At 53.2% G+C, this 19,653-nt stretch overlaps 1 protein-coding gene across 6 annotated transcripts in view; it reads left to right on the forward strand.

Moving 5' to 3' along the window:
* LOC125630883 (sphingomyelin phosphodiesterase 5) overlaps window positions 1-10,764 on the forward strand; it is a 32,789-nt gene extending 22,025 nt beyond the window's left edge. For 4 of the 6 annotated variants that reach the window (XM_075124846.1, XM_075124849.1, XM_048837095.2 and 1 more), the window contains 7 exons: window positions 1,857-2,835; window positions 3,909-4,002; window positions 5,549-5,689; window positions 6,162-6,251; window positions 6,613-6,676; window positions 6,934-7,090; window positions 8,516-10,764. In XM_075124846.1, the coding sequence (XP_074980947.1) occupies window positions 2,023-2,835; window positions 3,909-4,002; window positions 5,549-5,689; window positions 6,162-6,251; window positions 6,613-6,676; window positions 6,934-7,090; window positions 8,516-8,611 (1,455 nt within the window). In that variant the 5' untranslated portion in view covers window positions 1,857-2,022 and the 3' untranslated portion in view covers window positions 8,612-10,764. Of the gene's footprint in view, window positions 1-1,606; window positions 2,836-3,908; window positions 4,003-5,548; window positions 5,690-6,161; window positions 6,252-6,612; window positions 6,677-6,933; window positions 7,091-7,422; window positions 7,611-8,515 lie in introns of those variants that run through there. The other 2 variants (XM_075124850.1, XM_075124847.1) reach the window with 2 other exon arrangements.
* The last annotated feature ends 8,889 nt before the right edge of the window (window positions 10,765-19,653 follow it).

Here is a 19,653-nt window from a genome sequence, read left to right on the forward strand (position 1 = left end):
TGACTGAAAATGGTAAGCACCGTAACTTCTGTCATACAGGCATCACATTATTCCGCATTTTAACTTTATGCAGAAACCCAAAAGCACCGCCGAGTTTCTCCTCAACTTGGTGTTGGGTCCTAGCTGAAACTGGTGTGTGTACCGCAAGAGTGCTTTGCTGAGGAAGATCAATTCGTCCATTAACTACCCTGAGATTTAAAGCAGCTGGTAAATCTCTGCCAAGGATAGGAGTGCCTTTGTGGACAATGTAGAACTCTGCAGTTACACAGCAATCACCAAAAGTAACTATTGCTGGCAGGCAGCCACGTACTGGAATATGGTTTTTCAAATAGCACACCAAGTGAAGCTTGCGTTCAGTGAGAGGCACATCTTTAAAGTAATGCAGATAGATGGAATCAGGTAGTATAGATACTGCTGAACCAGTGTCCAACATTAGCTGAATAGAGTGTGGTTTGCCTGAGGGTATGGCGGAAATGTTTACCATGCACTTTATTTGTTCTGGAATATGTGCAGTACTGATTTTGTCCACGCTCAGCACAGTAACATCTGGAATCGTAACAGCATGCACCTGTTGATTGAACTGGCTGCTGCGACATACTTTAGCAAAATGTCCAATCTTTTTGCAATGATTGCACTGAGCTACTTTTGCCGGACATCCTGTGTAGCTTGCAAGGTGTTGTGGGGATCCACAGCAAAAGCACGCTTTTACTGTATTTTGAATTTGCTGATTTGGTGGTTTTTCATTAGTTTTCCTCTTGTAATTGTTTGTCTTCAGTGATAGTGAACTTTTCTACAAAGGAGTCACAGCCTGGACTGTGGCTCCTGTATCCATGCTCATTATTTTGGCTTCAGCTGTAGCTGACTCAATCTGGGTAGCAATGGTTATTGCTTTTTCTAGTGTAAGTTGTGGTTCTAGAAGTAAACGTTCTCTTACACGAAGCATGGTTGTTTTCTCAATGAGCTGGTCTCTAATCATCTCATCTGCTGTATTCCCAAAGTCACAAGTTACAATCAGACTCCTCAGGGAAGCAATATACTGCATTATAGTCTCCCCTGGTTTCTGCTCATGCTGGCAAAATCTGTAGCAATTAGCTACTACATTTACTTTTGGTACAAAAAAGTTCTTTATTGCAGTGAGTGCAGTCTCCTATTTATCGTCTGCAAGGGGAAAAGTGTAAAATATACGCTGCCCTTCTGCTCCAAGGCAGTGGATTAGCAGAGCATGCTTTCTTACTTCAGAAATCTCTGTAGCACTAATTGCAAGCAGATAAGTCTCAAACATATGGATCCAGGTAGTAAAAGCAATTGGAGGCTCACCTGGGCTTTGTAGAAAGGATGCAGGTGGGTTCAGAGGCAGAAGATCCATTCTTGTCACCAAAATGTTGTAGTAGCCAGGCAAGGTACTAACAAACTTCAACAGGACTTTATTTTTTAAAGTGGAAACCTCTTTTCCAAGCTGCTGCACCCTCAGTAGCTCTCCCTCAGCCTCTTCAATTCCTCCCCCCTCCTTCCTGTTTCCTGTCCTTTCAGACTCCCAACAGCCAGTGTTCCCAATTCTAATAATTACAAGCAATATCTAAACACCACACTCGGGCAGAAGGGATGGGCCAAGCCGGGGACTAGCCTCCCTGAGCCAGCGGTTCATGTGCCACCCATCCATGCAACATGTTTTGTGACCAACCTACAAACACTGTCTCCTTCAAAAATATTTTAAATCTTTCTATATTTACTCAAAATGAGTGTGAGAAGCTTAGGAATGCGTGTGAGAGGGAGCTAGTCTGCTAATGAGACAGTCTCACAGCCAGCGAGTGCGACGTGACTTGTCTGAAACCTTCCTGCCCGTTCTCTCCCTTCAGCACCTCCCGGGACGCGAAGCCGGCCGGGATCAGCCGCTCCTCCCGCCCTGCAGGACCCCAGGGCCGGGCATTGGGACCCCCGGGGCGTGGCGAGGTGTGACCGGAGCCCCCGGGAAGCAGATAGAGCAGTAACGCCCGGGCTCCCCGGCCCCTGGTGCCGTGCAGCATGGTCCTGCGGGAGTCTCCGTTCGCGAACCGGTTCCTGAGCGGCCTGTACAGCCTGGGACAGTACCTGCTCTTCCCCAGCTACTGGGCCACTGACTGCCTCCTCGACCTCAGAGAGACCACGGCGGAGCAGCAGCAGAACTGGTGCCGGCCCTGCCCCTGCTCCCCCCTGCGGGCAGTGGTCACCGGCCCCTTGCTGCTGCTGCTCCTCCTCCTCTCCATGCCAGTCGCCCTCCTGGGCCTGCTGCTGTGGCTCCCGCTGCAGGCTGCCCGCAGGCCCTTCGCCTACAAACACACCGTGCCCTCGCGCCACCCAGAGCCGTGGGAGCTGCCGGGCACGGGCAAGGCCTTCATCTTTGTCAGCGCCAACATATGCCTCCTGCCCGACGGCCTGGCCAAGAACAGCAACCTGGGACAGATGAAGCAGCGCGTGGCCCGCATCGGCCAGCACCTCATGCAGGGGGAGGCCAGTGCCAGCTTGGCCAGCCCCAGGAGCAGCCAGTTCGACAGGGAGGAAGGGGCTGGGCCTGGGGAGATCTCGGCATCCTTCCCACCAGACGTGGACTTCCTTTGCCTGCAGGAGGTGTTCGACCAGCGAGCGGGCGCCCACCTGTGCCAGCTGCTGAGCCCTTTCTACGAGCACATCGTGTACGACGTGGGCACCTACGGGCTGAATGGGTGTTGTACTCTCAAGGTCTTCAACAGCGGGCTCTTCCTGGCCAGCCGCTACCCCGTGCTGGCCGCCCAGTACCACTGCTACCCCAACGGTATCCGTGAGGACGCGCTGTCCGCCAAGGGGCTGCTCTCCGTGCAGGTGAGGAGCTGCCCCAGCTGTGGGGAGCCCAGGGCCCTCTACCCTCCTGGGCCTGGCATGGCCTCTCCCCAGCCAGCCTGAAGGGGTCGCTGCAGGGCGGCGTGGGGCATTCCCTCCCTGCCCTGCTCAGGGCAATGCTGCATCCGCGTATGAGCCACCGCTCCCTGCAGGGGCGCTGGGCCTGCGTGGGCAGAGGTGGGCCTGGGTGGCGGAGCGGGTTACAGCAGGGGACTGGAAGTCAGGACTCCTGGGGTCTCCTCCCGGGTCTGCCCTGGACTCCCCAAGTGACCCTGAGCCCTCTCCCTTTTCCCTGTGTGTCCCGGCCTCCAGCTGTAGGGAGGCCCTGAGTATGAGCCCCCGTGTGCATACGTGCACCATTCAACTGGTGACCCCTGCGTGCAGGGGATTGGTTACCCTGGGGCCTCCTGCAACCCAAGGGAAGATGAGGAACGATGCCCCACACCATCAGCCTAGCCCCATCCACAAGAAGGAGCAAGCAGCTGGTTCCCAGCTGTCCCAGAAGCACCAGCTGCCTTCATCTGCCCCAAATCCCAGAATCCCCAGACAGGGGGCTGTGGGCTGCGGCTTCCAGCAGTGGGTGGCGGGAGCAGGGCCCCCCGATGCTCTTGTTCAGCCTGTGTGGGGGGGTGCCCCTCAGGCAGTGCCTGCGGAGCTTGAGACCTCCGGGAGCCCTGGCCGGGGAGTGGGTGTTTGCAGCCCAGTCAGGGACAGGGCCTGGGGGGAGCAGGTGCTTCAGGAACAGCCCGGCCAGGAGAGCAGTGAGAGCCCTTGGCAGTGGGACCCCAGCCAGACAATAAGGGTTGAGTCCTGGGCACCCGTGGGGTGACAGACATGTGGGCCCATGAGCCATGTGGGAGTCATCTCCTCCCAGGTCCCAGCCATGCCCTGCACTGACGAGGTGAAACTGACCCTCCTTCCCCATGGCTCTGACTGTCGCCCTGGCCAAACGCCTGCACCCCCACCCCTCCCCATGATGGGGCCTGTGCTGTGCCCCATCCCCATCAGTGGCCTTCCAGCTTGTAACTGGCAATGTTTCCATGTGCACCTGCTAGGTGCAGCTGGGGGAAGCCCAAGGGCAGAGGATTGTGGGCTACCTGAACTGCACCCACCTGCACGCTCCAGCTGGTTACAGTACGTGTTATGGAGGTGAGTTGGGGCTGTAGCCCATGGGGGCTGGAGAGGGAGAAAACAGCCCATCCGGACAGTGACATTCCCCTGGTGTTATCTGGACCAGTGATCTGCTAGGTCACTCCAATCCTTGACTCTGGAAACCAGCCTTACCCTGCTTCGCTTTGAGAACCTCCACTCCCAGGCTGTTCACGCACAGCCTCTGGCATGTAAACCGCTTGGATTGTGCAACCGAACGACACTAACCAATATCTCCGGTCCCAGACACAACCCTTGGAACCTCCGTCTTGCAGTGTCCGGTTATGCCCGCTGGGCGCTGCAAGCTTATATGAGTTCGTCAATTTAACAAAGCAATTGATATGTACCAGGCTTATTATCCCAAGGGGAGTCTCTGACACACTTCAAACCAAACACCCTGCTTCAGGTAGAACAAACAAACAAATTTATTAACTACAAAAGATAAATTTTAAGTGATTATAAGTCAAAGCATAAGAAGTCAGATTTGGTCAAATTAAATAAAAGCAAAACACATTCTAAGCTGATCTTAACACTTTCAATGCTCTTACAAACTTAGATGCTTCTCAGAACAGGCTGGCTGGTTGCCCTTCAGCCAGGCTCTCCCCTTTGATCAGCGTTTCAGTCGTTTGATGTGGTGTGTGTAGATGGAGGTGGGAGAGAGAGGAAGAGCCTGGCAAATGTCTCTTCCTTTTATCATGTCCTTTCTTCCCTCTTGGCTTTGCCCCCCATCCCTTTGAGTCAGGTGAGCATTACCTCATCGCCGTCCCAAACTGACCAAGGGAAGGGGGGTAACTCACTCGAGAATCCAACAGATCCTTTGTTGCTGCCTAGGCCAGTGTCCTTTGTCCCTGTGAGGCTGGGCTGGGTTTGTCCCATACATGCCCTCATGAGGTGTGAATGGCCCCTCTGCTCTTGGAGAGTTTTTGCTTGGGCTTGTTTTAAGCCATGAGGACACATTTTCAGCCTTGTAACTATGTACATGAAATTACCACCTATAAAATCATTATAACAACACTGCTCAGTGCATCATGAGCTTCCGAAGCCACCCGACACGCCAAACTTTGCACTGGATACCATGCAATCCTATTATAAGGATTAACATGGGGGCGCAGGGTGTTCCCTGAGGTACGGAGCGTCACACGGACAATCAGGCCCCCCCTTCCCCATTCTGCTCCTGGAAACAACTCAGCTACAGAGCTCTCCCTGGAGTGGGCTTGGTGGCAGCGCTGTGCTCTGCAGTGCCAGTCCTGGGCCCTCAGTCCTCTGCTGCCCCAGCTCCCTCTGCTTGCCTCCCTAGCTCTCCCCTGCAGGGCCCCCTGCAAGCGAGCGGGGGGACACCTGTCCCCTGGGCTGGGCTGAGGTCCCAGTGCCGACCCTCCAGCCATGGGCCAAGGCTCCCCTGACTGCAGGGTCTCCGTGAGTGGTGGGTGGGGGGTGCTCACTTCCTGCCCTGGGGCTCCTGGCTCCATTGCTCTTGATCCCTGAGGGGGAGTGCTGCAGGGATTGGATGTGGGGTGCAGCCAGTAACGGAGCCCTCTCTCCTCAGCCCATGCACAGATCCGCTTTGACCAGCTCACCATGGGGCTTTCCTGGGTGCAGCTGTTCCAGGACGCCCACGCACAGCAAGGGGACGTCGTCGCCTTCGATGTGTTCTGCGGGGACTTCAACTTCGACAACTGCTCCTCAGGTGGAGTCTGGCCCGAGGGAGAACCCATGGGGATTGCGGAGGAGGAAAGGAGCCTGGCGGGGTGACCAAGTGTTGTGGAGTCACAGGGTCTTCTCTGTGCCCAGCCTGTAACGCACCCCTTGGAAGTGACCCCTCCAGAATGCCGCACTCCGAGGGTTCACACACTTCCCCACGGCAGGCCCGCGGCCTCCGACACTCCAGAGCTGGCTTGTCAGGCCTCAGTGATCCTGTCTTGCTCCGTGGCTCCCTGCAGTGAATCCAGGCACACCAGTCTCCTGCACTCTTCCAGGAGCAGCAAAGTGTAGAGGGAAACTGAGGCACACATCGGCATCATATAAATATTATAGAAAATTCCTGCTTCATCACACAAGGAGTGCGGGGGGCAGTGAGGGGGTGGGGGAGGGTGGTCTGGAGGAGGGGGAGGGGAGGGGGGAGTGCAGATGTGCCCATTCACTCTGCCGGATCTTTCCAGGGGATAAGTTGGAGCAGACCCACAACATCTTCCAGCAGTACCAAGACCCATGCCGAGTGGGGCCCAGGCAGGACAAGCCCTGGGCCATAGGTACGTGTCTGGCTGGCCCAGTGCCCAGTGCAGCTTGCTGCCCTCTCTGTCTCAGTTCCGCGGAGCCGGGCCCCCATCTGGGGCTGCAGATAAACATCTAGATCCAGATCCCCACAGGGGGACCCAGCCTTTGGAACCCCCGGGTGAGATGTCGGGGGTCAGGGGTCCAGGGGCCCTGCTAGCCGAGGCCTGCCCCCCAGCTCTGCCCGTGCCCCTCCAGACCCGGAGCCCCCTCCTGTCCCAGCCCTGCTCCCTCCCCGCACCCAGATCTCTGCTGAGGTACCTGTGGGTGAAGGAAGATTTTGGGGTGGGGGGAGCAGCAGAGCAGGGGAGGCTCTTACTGCTGCTCACGTCCCTGCAGGCACCCTGCTGAACTACCTGGAGATCTACGAGGAGGCCGTGTCGACCCCAGAGAAGCTGAAAAGGTAACGGCTGCACCTGCGGGTTCCGGAGCGCTGGGGGGCCAGGGGGCTTACAGCCCTAGTTCAAGGCAGGCTCTGCCCCCATCCCCACACAGGGTAATGGGACACTAATGGGACAGGGTAAAGGCTAACCTGTGGATGGCCCTCCCTTGCCATGCAGCCCCCTGTAGCCCAGGTGTGACTAGCCCCCTACGCAGAGCCACGCTCCTCCTCCCCTGCCACTCGGCCCCCTGCTGACGGTTCCCACGTGCACCCCGCAGGACGCTGGAGCAAGAGGAGAGCAGGCGGAAGTACCTGGCCTGTCCCATCCTGCAGGACGGCTGCCCCGACCCCTCGGCAGCAGGGAGCCCCTGGGAAGGGCGTCGCATCGACTACATCCTGTATCGCAAGCACCCCACCCCCATCAGCCTGACAATGGTGAGTGCCCAGAGGGACCCCGGCTTGAGAGTGGGTTTGTGGGGGGGCGAGGGAGGGGGGGGGAGAAAACCTGGATTTGTGCTGGAAATGGCCCAACTTGATTATCATACACATTGTAAGGAGAGTGATCACTTTAGATAAGCTATTACCAGCAGGAGAGTGGGGTGGGGGGAGGTATTTTTTCATGCTTTGTGTGTATAAAAAGATCTTCTACACTTTCCACAGTATGCATCCGATGAAGTGAGCTGTAGCTCACAAAAGCTTATGCTCAAATAAATTGGTTAGTCTCTAAGGTGCCACAAGTACTCCTTTTCTTTTTATGTCCCTTAAAGCAAACTTGTTCAGCCAGCAGTTCCCATGGGCAAGCAAGAGGCTCCTTCTGATTATCGGTGTGGGTTTTTCCAGAGTTTGCAGCCTTGAGGCCCCAGCAGACATTCCTGGGGCACATCCTGCTCTTCTAAGATGCATGTATCAGCAACTTCAACACAATTCTTATCAGGAAGGATGCAGGGTCAAGCTGCCCTTCCCGTGGCACCCAAAGACCCCCCTCCCCTCCTGCCTTGGTTAAGCTAAGCCTGCTGACTTGGCTAATTTACTGCCTGCTGACTTGGCTGCTTTTAGTAATAAGCCATAGTGGTTTCAGGCACTTTACTGGTTTGCCAAAGTCTCCCCGTACAGGGGTACCCCCGTGGGAGCCCCTAGCCCCCAGCCTGGCCTGGGCCCCAGGGAACAAAGAGCAGGCCCCAAGCTCAAGGGTGCAGGCGAGCTCCCAGCCAGGGATGCTGGGCCCAGGGCAGGGGGGTTCAGCTCTGGGGCCTGCCTGGCTCAGGGGCCAGCTGCTGGGGGCTGGTAGGGCCACAGGGGCCCATGCTGGGGAGGTGGCTGGGGCTGGTAGCTGCACTCACTAGGTCAGCTCCTTCAGGGGCTCTCAGCAGCTCCCACGCTCCGGGGTTTTCATGGTATGGTGCCGTGGAGCCAGGCTGCAGGGGGCTGGCCTTGCCGAATCGCTGCTCAGGGTGCGGGGGATTCAGAGAGCTAGTCAGCATGGTCCAGGGCTCCCTGGAAGGGTCCGAGCCTGGGGGCCAGGACGCCTGGGATCTCTGCTGGCTCTGACCCTATGTGCTGCATGACTCTGCGTGGGACCTCCACTCTGGGCTGTTTCCTGCCCTGCAGCGGGGGAAGGAGCCTGGCCGGGCCATGGCTGGGAAGGGGTAGTGAGCTGTGTCAGTGCTCAGCGTTGATTGAGGGGAGGGTGCAGCCCATGGAGACTACAAGTCCCAGCCTGCACTGCTCTGGCTTAGCCAGACCTGGACTCATTGCATGCTGGGATCTGTGGTCTCAGGGGACCCCCCCATGCATTCTCGGGGGGGGGGGAGCAGGGAGCCTGCTGTGCTCCTGACACCGCTGTCCCCTTGCTTTCCCCAGGAGGTGGAGCAGTTTTCCTTCATCACCCAGCTGGCCGGCTGCTCGGACCACGTGGCTGTAGGGCTGCGGCTGCTCCTGAACCCTGCGCCACAGTGACAGCAGCGAGTGTGAACCCCGGTGTAACGATGCAGCCTCTGGAGGGACACAACTGAGAGTACCAATTCAGGACAAATTGCTTCGAGCAGGGCAGTCACAGCCCAAAGCTGGGGGTCCTTTACAAACTAAGGCACGCCAAACCAGCCAAACGGAGAGGACTTTGGTTTAACCCTCTGTTTAACCATAAGTCACACAAGAAATTCCCTCAGACACTCCAGTTCCCCAGTATCAACCCCAGCAGCCACTTCTTATGGGGATGAATGGTTACGAAAAACCAATCTCCCCCCCCCCCCCCCCCCGCAAAAAAAAAAGGTTCTCCCAATCCCAAAGGACCAAGCCCCAGACCCAGGTTAATATACAAATCAGATCTTACCCACAAATCACGCTGTTGCCAATCCTTTCGAATCTAAAATCTAAAGGTTTATTCATAAAAGGAAAAGGATAGACATGAGAGCTAGAATGGGTTCAATGGAATCAATGACAGACAGTCATGGCCAAGTTCTTGGTTCAGGCTTGCAGCAGTGATGGAATAAACTGCAGGTTCAAATCAAGTCTCTGGAGAACATCCCCAGCTGGGGTGGGTCCTTCAGTCCTGGGTTCAGCGCTTCAGTGTAGCAAAGTTCCTCCAGAGGTAAGAAACAGGATTGAAGACAAAATGGAGTGGTTTCTGGGGCCTTTTATATCCTCTGCCATGTGGAAGGAAACCCCTTTGTTCTTACTGTCGGAAATCACAGCAGCAAGATGGAGTTCGGAGTCACATGGGCAAGTCACATGTCCATGGATGACTCAGTTCTTTACAGGTGGAGCAACCATTGCTCACATGCTACCTTGAACATTCCCAGGAAGACTTCTTATGTGGATTTGAGTCTCCCAAGGTCCATTGTCAGTTAAGTGTTTCTTGATTGGGCACTTAATCTGAAGAGTCCCTTCTCAATAAGATGGCCAAATGCTTCACTGGTGCTACTTAGAATCAAACACATTGAGATACAAGTAAAGAGCCAATATTCATAACTTCAAATACAAAAATGATACACACATACAAACAGCATAATCATAACCAGCAAATTACAACCTTTTCATAGACACCTTACTTGACCTCCTTTGTACAAGATTTGGTGCAACTATAGGACCTTGGTTGCAACAATGATTTATACCATCACAGGACATAGAGAAGTTCTCCTTCATCACCCAGCTGGCCGGCTGCTTGGACCATGTGGCTCTGGGGCTGCAGCTGCTCCTGAACCCTGCACCACAGTGACAGCAGTGAGTGTGAACCCCGGTGTCCGGGGAGGAAGGTCAATGTAGAGTCCTCGTTATGGTGGGGCTGGGCAGGGCCCTTCCATTCCCCCTCCCTGTGCTCCTTCCCCCTGACTTGGACGGTCTGCGAAGCTCTTGGCGGGATGGGGCTGGATGGACTGAAGGGCTAGGGTTAGGGCTGGGCTAGAGTCGCCCCCAGGGGCTCTGCTGGTCCCATGGGAGGTGGGTCTGCGCTGGCCAGGGGGCCCAGGGCAGGAGACATGCTGGTCCACTGTGCCCCCTCTGGCCGGTGAGGCCCAGCACCTTGGGTCTGGGCTCAGGGCCTGTGGGGGATCACTACGGTGTGGAGCCACCTCAATTTCTCCTGTGTGGGGCCGGGTTAACTAGATGGGGGGATGTTGGGGCTGACTGCAAGTTACCTTGGCCTGTTATTACAGGGTGGTCCGGGTGGAGCTAGTAGTGAACTGGCTTTGATCAGCTGGGCTGTCTTGCAGCCACTCCGATGGATAAACAAGTGAAGAGATAAGCGGGGCCTAAGAGTGTTAAGTGTGGGAATAGAAAGCAACAGTGTTGCCCACCAGAGCCTGGCTGGGGATGAATACACCCCCTTAGAAAGAGATGATGATAAAAAAGGCTCTGAGAATGGCTTTAGACGAACAGTCTCCCCTGCGGACCTCAGCCTTGTGGGTGCCCAGGAATTCCCCACGCTGGAGCAGCACCTGCTACGAGCCCTCAAGGACAAGGCTGGAGGGTCCGGGACTGTCCGTAGAAGAAGGGGCGTACGCATTGATTCTTGCTTGCTTGCTTGCTTGCTTGCTGGAAAGCACATATTCAGTAACACATGAAGGCTGGGAAGCTTATTATACTTTGGCAATAAAACCGGTTATATTTACACACCTGGTGTGGCTTCATTGAGTGTATCTGAGCCCTCCCTTGGGACCAACAGGGGAAAAGGTTGTTTACTCTTTGCAGAAATCCAGGTGTGACTGACACCGGCCTGTCTGGAGCAGGGGACATGGGAGGGACAGGCAGGGGATGTGGGGGGATGGAATTGGGGGGGGACGGGACATTGAGCCAGAAAGAGTTAACTAGCAGACGAAATGACCCAAATTTAACCTTTAAAGACATGTTAGAGAAGTATGTAAATGGTAATTGTGGCTATTCCTTATAAATAGGAATATAGCCATGGGAAACAGACTAGAGCTTTGAAATGCAGCCCTGTATCATTAGAGAATTAGAGGTAATACTAACCGTTAGATGTTAACCGTGTGAACAGACGGTTCCTGTCTGTCCCTATGTTCTATTGATTCAGGGATCAAAAAGGGAACAGTAACACTTCGATGAAAGTTGGGTGTAATAATTTCATTGTCTATGTTTCTCTTTGAAGTTTGTAGTAAACTCTCTATGAACGGCTCACTGGAGAATTACCTTGTGCTGGTGAATGCAACTAGTTACCGGTGTATACACAGGAAACAGGTAATTCTACTTCAGAGCCACAAGGCTTCACCCAGGGACTGCATGCTTTCAAGAGACATCAGTAGCCTGCCAGAGAACTATAAAAAGAACTCAGGGGCCCTGATCCTGGCTCTCAGATCTGCTTATGCTTCGTCAGGGGAAGTCTGAGTCGCAAGGGTGAGGTCCCCAGCTTGAGAATGGGTCCCCCTGATATTGGACATTGGACTGAACCTGTGGTCTAGTTCTGAAAAGACTCTGTGCACCTCTGAGCTCACCGGCTCTGCTATGAAACTGCCCTAAGAACTCGATTCTTGCCTGTGTGTAGAATGATCCTTTAACCAATACTCTCTTTTCTTCAATAAATTTGAGTGTAGTTAACAAGAACGGGCTGTAGCGTGTATTTGGGTAAGATCTGAACTAGTCATTAAACTGGAGGTGACATGTCCGACCCTTTGGGATGGTAGAACTTTTTATATGATGAATAAGATTTTCAGCATCCCTCATCCTATATGAGCTGGCTGTCGTGGGGAAGCCCAGGGCTGGGTTGCTCTAGGGGAAGTGTGTGTTGGCTCCTGGGTCACCAGTAAGACATTGCAGAACTGGTTTTGTTGCTGGCTGAGTGAATCTGAATATTAGCGTAATCCACCAGTTTGTGGATCATCTGCCCCATTCTTTGCTGTTTGCCCTGATTGAACAATCTCGGTGTGACCTGCCTGGGACCCCGGTCACAGGGGGACAGGTAGGGTATGTGGGGAGAATGTAGGGGGCAAACAGAGGAAGGTGAGCAGGACAGACAAGGTATTGTGGGTCAAGCAGTGGGTGGGGTCAGACCTGCCAATCACCCAGTCCCCCTGCAGTCCAACCCCCCCTCGCGTGCTGGGCTCTGAGCCACTGAAGCTGTGGGGGGGGGGGCAGGCAGGAGCCCAGGGGGTTAAATGTCTGACAAATGGGGGAGGGGGCCATAATGTGGGAGCAGCAGCTTTGGTCAGGCAGCACTTACCATATGCCCCCCCATCCCCCAGCAACCTGACCCCCCCAGCAACCAGATGGGTTCTGTCACAGAGACCCCCTTGGGACTGCCCCCTGATGTGCTGAGATTACCTCTGAGCCCATTTTCCCTGACAGCTTGGGACTCCAGACCCCTGCCTTGTTGAGCCAGACATGCTGCAACACAGACATAGGTCTGGTCCATGCCCCCAAAGCTGCAGACTTAACTGAAAACAGCTTAAGAAGTGTTCCTGTCTCTAGCACCCAGACACCCAGCTCCCAATGGGATCCAAACCCCAAATAAATCCGGTTTACTCTGTATAAAGCTTATACAGGGTAAACTCATAAATTGTCCGCCCTCTATAACACTGATAGAGAGATATGCACAGCTGTTTGCTCCCCCAGGAATTAATTACTTACTCTGGGTTAATTAATAAACAAAAAGTGATTTTATTAAGTATAAAAAGTAGGATTTAAGTGGTTTCATGTAATAACAGACAGAACAAAGTAAGTTACCAAGCAAAATGAAACAAAACATACAAGTCTAAGCCGAATACATTAAGAAACTGATTACAGATAAAGTCTCACCCTCAGAGATGTTCCCTCTAAGCTTCTTTCACAGACTAGCCTCCTTCCTAGTCTGGGCCCAATCCTTTCCCCTGGTACGGCCCTTGTTAGCTCTAGCTCAGATGGTAACTAGGGGCTTTCTCATGACTGGAACCTCCTTTGTTCTGTTCCACCCCCTTTTATGGCTTTGACACAAGGCGGGAATCCTTTGTCTCTCTGGGCCCCCACCCCTCCTTCTAACTGGAAAAGCACCAGGTTTAAGATGAAAAAAGAAAAGGAGTACTTGTGGCACCTTAGAGACTAACAAATTTATTTGAGCATAAGCTTTCGTGAGCTACAGCTCACTTCATCGGATGCATTTTAAGATGGTTTAAGATGGATTCCAGTACCAGGTGACATGGTCACATGCCCTGTAACACCCCAAGCCTTCATTCTTTCTGGACTGACTCACAGGAAGGCTTGCAAGTAAACAGAGCCATTTACAACCAATTGTTCTAGTTGATGGGAGCCATCAAGATTCCAAATCACCATTAATGGCCCACATTTTCCATAATTACAATAGGAGTTATATTTCATATTTCTAGTTTCAGATACAAGAATGATACATTTATACAAACAGGATGACCACACTCAGTAGGCTATAAGCTCTGTAATGATACCTTACAAGAAACCTTTTGCATGAAGCATATTCCAGTTACATTATATTCACACTCATTAGCATATTTTCATAAAATCATATGGAGTGCAACATCACACCCCCACTGCCCCCAACAACCAGCTCCACCCCCCCCATCCCAGCAACTATCCCTCTGACAACCAGAGCCCCTCTCCCCCCGCCCAGGGCTCTGCGCCCACCACCCCAGAGCTGCACAACCTTGTAGTCTGGCTGGGGGATGGGGGGGGCAGGGCCAGGCAGCACTGGTTGTGGGGTTTGGGCCTGGGCCTCGCCACAGCACTGGACCCCCTCAGTACCCCAGAGACCCACCCCATTGGGTTAGGTCAGCCCCCTACCCTCCACAGTCACATCCAGGCCCCCATGTCAGGTCAGAGGCCCCTTTTCTGGAGTCCTGGGTGCCCCCTTGTCATGCCCCTATTCCAGCTGCACCTGGGCCCCACAGATCTGGGGCAGGGAGTGCTGGATCCTCCCCACAGTGGGAGCTGAAACCTCCCTGCAGATGTAAGCTCAGGCCCAGGCCAGTGTGTCGCTGAGCCCTATGGGGCCATCTCCCTGCCCTCCCAGCCCTAGGGCCCTCTGGGGCTGTCACCCTGCCCTCCCGGCCCTGTGAAGGGTCCTGTGGGTTCCACAGCTGGGCCATGCCCCACCCTCCAACAGTTAACAAAAGGGTGAGAGGAGAAGGGTTCCTTGGGGGGGGAAGAGAACTGGGGGTCACATCTTATCTGGGCCCCTATAATGGGCTCATTGGGCGTTACCCTCCCCCAGGGCATGGGAAGAATCAACTCCCCCCTTCACACCCCCTTTCCTCGAGGGGCAGCCTCCCTGTGACAGGGTGGACTATGCCCAGAGGCCCCCTGCTGGAGGTCTCAGGGTCCTGCCACACCCCGTCCCAGAGAGGAGCAGAAGATAAGTCCTCCAAGTGGCCTAGAGTGGCTGCAGGGGAAGCAGCCAATCAGAGGGGCTGCAGGAGTGGCCAATCAGGGGCCAGGAGGGCCATATAAGAAGGCGCAGCAGAGGCAAAGTCAGTCAGTTGCCACCTGGAGCTGGAAGAGGGAGAACTGTGCTCTTGGCTGGCTGAGAGAGAGCGCGCAACAGGCTTGTGAACAGCGGGACTGGGACTGGGACTGGGACTGGGACTGGGACTGGGACTGGGACTGGGACTGGGAGAGCTAAGACTTGGCTGGATGGCTGAGTTGCTGAGGACCTGCTGAAGAAACCATTGACCAAGGGTGTGCTTGTGAGAGGTGGGTGCCTCTTACAGCACCACAAAGTGAGAGATGGCAGGCACATGCACTTGACTAGGGGGGTGCATGTGAGAGGTGGGTGCCAACCCTGTTACACGCCCCTACCTGCTGCAGTGAGCCTCTGGTGAGGTGCCTGGCTCACCCGCATGATCCCGGCCACGGAGCTGCAGGCCTGGGATTGCCAGCGTCAGCGGTAACGCTGCATCTCCCTGTGACAGGATCCGCAAAACACCAGCTGACACCTGTGGGCGCCTGAGCATACCTGGCACCTCAGTGCTCAGGGTAAAAGTCCCCCAGCGCCTCTGGCTCTGCCCTGGGCACGGCTGCTGCCCTCTGGGCACCCGGACACCTACCCATCCAAGCACTAGCGTGAGCCACAACCCAGGGAAGAGCAGCGCTCGGTGTCCACGGTGTGTGCAGGGCCCGACCCAGCAGGCGTGCGGAGCCAGCACCGACCGGACGGGAGTCCATTCAGAATCCAGCTGGTGGAGGAGGAGCTGCGGGTGCTGCCCACCTTAGCCCTTTGACCCCAGTGGTTGAGGAAAGTGGGCGCCCTCGGTTCAATCCCAGCTCGCTGCCAAAGGGGGAGGGAAGAGTTGAACAGGGGTCTCCCACCCCAAAGAGGCGGCTCTGAGCTACAGGGGTCTGGGTGAAGCTCCCTCAATCCTGGAGCGAAGAGATGGGGCCAGTTGCTCCCAGTGTGTGCAGCTGGGGAGTGGGGCTCCAGGGAGCTCTCAGCCCTGGGAGCTGTGTATATTCATGTATTTTATTATTACACATTTACAATCTGTATCATTGTATAATAACCCCAATTATACAAATTCTCACTCAGTTGGAAAAACAAGTGGGAGCCATTAGAGTAAAACTGGAAATTGTTAAGAGGAGATTTATAAAAGCAGCTGAGGTCATCCAAAAAACGGGTCACCACAGTTGGTGGGAACTAGTATTGGGGTACTCACCTACTGCGACTTGGATCTCAAATGTCGCACCCCACTGCATTGTTGGGCAGATACAAACTGTGTGTGTTTTACTGGAGATATCCATGTGGTGCGGCACCAGGAAAATGCTACATTATGATTAGTCCAGACCAAGTTGGGTTTATTAAAAGTGACTTGAAATGAACTTGTGGGGCAGATTGTAGATAGGACCCTCCTGTGATGCATTCCCAGCTGGGAAGCCCCTCGAGGAGGCGGGAGCCAAAGACCAGTAAGATCCCTGGAAAGACAGGGACAACCTAAGACAGGCCTAGGCACCAGATCTAACAGCAAACACAGCAGTGGGGTGGAGGCTGAGCAAACAGCACAGGGCCAGTAAAGCGAGGGCAGCCTACGGGCTGTCAATCAAGGTGTCTGCTGGGGGACTGTTAGGATAGAGATATTCAGGCCTGTCTGTAAAGGCCCATACTCTAAGAATGTAGGTGTGTTCTGATCACTTGGCTAGTCCTAGAGGTCTAAAAGAAAGAATCAAAATCACTGTCTGCCGGTGTAAGGGCCTTCTCTTACTGTGACAGTCTGAGCCCCTGTTCTTAGGCTAAGGCCTCTGGCTAAGCAGCAGAGGCAGCCATAAGCTGGGAAGCGACCGGTCACCTCCTCACATTCCAACCTAGTCACACTGAAAGAAGGTGCCATGGGGCTGTTAGGGATACAGTCCTGTCCTGATAATGCCTAGCACCTCCAGAGAAAGGGAAGTGCCTAGAAAATGTAAAAGGAAACTTAGTTTGAGAGCATCCTGTCTGGCAAGAACTCACTTATCAATAGCTGGGATGTGAAATCCTCATTTCTGTGTTGTTCTATCATTGTGGTCTCCATTTCCCTAGTGTTTGTCTCTACAATCTCTGTCTGGTTCTGTGATTGTTTCTGTCTGCTGTATAACTAATTTTTCTGGCTGTAAACTAATTAAGATGGTGGGATATAATTGGTTAAATAATCATGTTACAATATGTTCGGATTGGTTAATTAAATTTCAGTCAAATGATTGGTTAAGGTATAGCTAAGCAGAACTCAAGTTTTACTATATAGTCTGCAGTCAATCAGGAAGTGGGTGGGTGTGTGGGTGGGGGAAATGGGAACAGGGAATGGGAGTGGGGAAATTGGAATCATGTTTGGCTAAGGGCAGGAATGGGAACAGGGACACAGGTGTAAGGCTCTGTGGTGTCAGAGCTGGGAAGGGGGACACGAAGGAAACTGGAATCATACTTGCTGGAAATGGCCCACCTTGATTATCACTGCAAAAGGTTCCTTCCCCCCCCCCCCCGCTCTCCTGCTGGTAATAGCTCACCTTACCTGATCACTCTCGTTACAGTGTGTATGGTAACACCCATTGTTTCATGTTCTCTGTGTATATAAATCTCCTCACTGTATTTTCCACTGTGTGCATCTGATGAAGTGAGCTGTAGCTCACAAAAGCTCATGCTCAAATAAATTGGTTAGTCTCTAAGGTGCCACAAGTCCTCCTTTTCTGCTTGCTGGAAGTTCACCCCAATAAACATCAAATTGTTTGTACCTTGGACTTCGGGAATTGTTGCTCGCTGTTCATGCGAGAAGGACCAGGGAAGTAAGTGGGTGAAGGAATAAGCCCCCTAACATCTTGGTGCCGGGACTTGAATGCTTCAGATAGGTGAGTGGCAGCGTGTAAGTCCCCCTCCCCAACAGTCTGCACAGCTGCTTGGAGGGGGTATAGCGAACTCTCCTAATGATAGTTGCCGGTTCTGGCAAGCCAGGGTAAAGGATTTTTTGGATAAATGGATAAGGAAGAACCAGGGCCCCTACCAGGTGCAGGGGTCACCCTGGGATGAGATTAAAAAGGAAATGGAGGAAGTGTTAGGGGACCCAGAGGGATGGGGGGCGGCTGAGGAGCCCACCCTCCTTTGGTATACGGGTAGTGGAAGAAGGTCCCTGCCCATGGGGACTGGATGCCTTCCAGGGAAAGGAGGCCCTTCAGCCTGCTGCTTGTGAGCGGTTTGAAGTAAGGGCAGCATTATGGGAAGCTGCCAGGAATCTTTCAAGTTTGGTGCTGCTTCAGCAAGGGCTGCTGAAGGGTTGTAAATTAGTTAGGGGTGGTTACACATGATTTGGCACAACAGGGTTTAAAGTCAAAAGCAGAGTTAACAGACTCCCTTAGAGACTGGAGCTGGGACTTGGTCCTGGGGGAGTGAGGGGGGGGAAGGCTTCAAAGTGCAAAATGGCAGGGTTTGCAGGAGCAGGTAACAACCCCCACTCTTCTCCCAGAGCCAGGATGAAAACCTGTGGGTAAGGGTTCCCAACTGTTGCAACCCAAGAAGCCTACTCTTGGCTCAGAGCTAACTGTATCCTTTTCTTCTTTTCCTTCTTCTTTTTTCTCGGTTTACTTAATTTGCTGCTGGTAGCCTATACTTTAAACTGACCTGACAGGCTTAATTGGTTTCTTTCCACCTCTTCACCCTCCTCTCCCCCGCCTTTCCACACTTTTGTTTTTCTGAAGTTTTAATGGAGGTTACTTTGGATACTTATGTGAGATTTTGGGGGGGGGGTTTTGGACAAAGCATGAGGGAGTTCTGCTATATTCCACTGGAATTTTTTTTTTTTTTGGAGTAAAAGATCCATGGGCATGCATGGAGACAAATGTTTTACTGCCTCTTTGAACAGTCTCAAGGCGAAGACAGCACAGGTTAAGGCAGCTGTGTGGCAATAATTTTACTTGGTGGCTGAGTTGTTACAGACAAATTGCACCACCTTAAAGAACTGAATGTAGGAGTAAGTGAGTGAAAGGTTAGAAATAGCTTTTGCAAAAATTGATGACACAGGGTTTGGGGGAAAACAAACATTTGGGAGTTGGGGAAATGGTAAAAGGTAACTGTTGTGAAGACGTTAAGAGTGACAGTTGTGGTGTTACAAGAAGGAAGTTTTTGTTTAATGATCACACCCAGTTATATCCATGTAACTGTGTGCAACTCTGTGCAGTCACATTGGATGCAAGCTTGGTAATTAAGTTATCCCAGGGGGTCAGGTAGAGTGGCTACTACCACCACTAGGCTTCTGTCCCCAGAAGCCTTTACAGCAATTTTGAGGGAAAACGGGCCCTTTTCCCGCAGAAATCATAGAATCATAGACTATCAGGGTTGGAAGGGACCTCAGGAGGTCATCTAGTGCAATCCCCTGCTCAAAGCAGGACCAATCCCCAACTAAATCATCCCAGCCAGGGCTTTGTCAAGCCTGACCTTAAAAACTTCTAAGGAAGGAAATTCCACCACCTCCCTAGGGAACCTATTCCAGTGTTTCACCACCCTCCTAGTGAAAAAGTTTTTCCTAATATCCAACCTAAACCTCCCCCACTGCAACTTGAGACCATTACTCCTTGTCCTGTCCTCTTCTACCACTGAAAATAGTCTAGAACCATCCTCTCTGGAACCCCCTTTCAGGTAGTTGAAAGCAGCTATCAAATCCCCCCTCATTCTTCTCTTCTGCAGGCTAAACAATCCCAGTTCCCTCAGCCTCTCCTCATAAGTCATGTGATTCAGACCCCTAATCATTTTTGTTGCCTTCCGCTGAACTCTTTCCAATTTTTCCACATCCTTCTTGTAGTGTGTCAAAACTGGACACAGTACTCCAGATGAGGCCTCACCAATGTCGAATAGAGGGGAACGATCACGTCCCTCGATCTGCTGGCAGTGCCCCTACATATACATCCCAAAATGCCATTGGCCTTCTTGGCAACAAGGGCACACTGCTGACTCATATCCAGCTTCTCGTCCACTGTCACCCCTAGGTCCTTTTCTGCAGAACTGCTGCCGAGCCATTCGGTCCCTAGTCTGTAGCAGTGCATGGGACTCTTCCGTCCTAAGTGCAGGACTCTGCCCTTGTCCTTGTTGAACTTCATCA

This window comes from Caretta caretta, chromosome 2, assembly GCF_965140235.1.
Source record: "Caretta caretta isolate rCarCar2 chromosome 2, rCarCar1.hap1, whole genome shotgun sequence".
NCBI classification, from domain to species: domain Eukaryota; kingdom Metazoa; phylum Chordata; order Testudines; family Cheloniidae; genus Caretta; species Caretta caretta.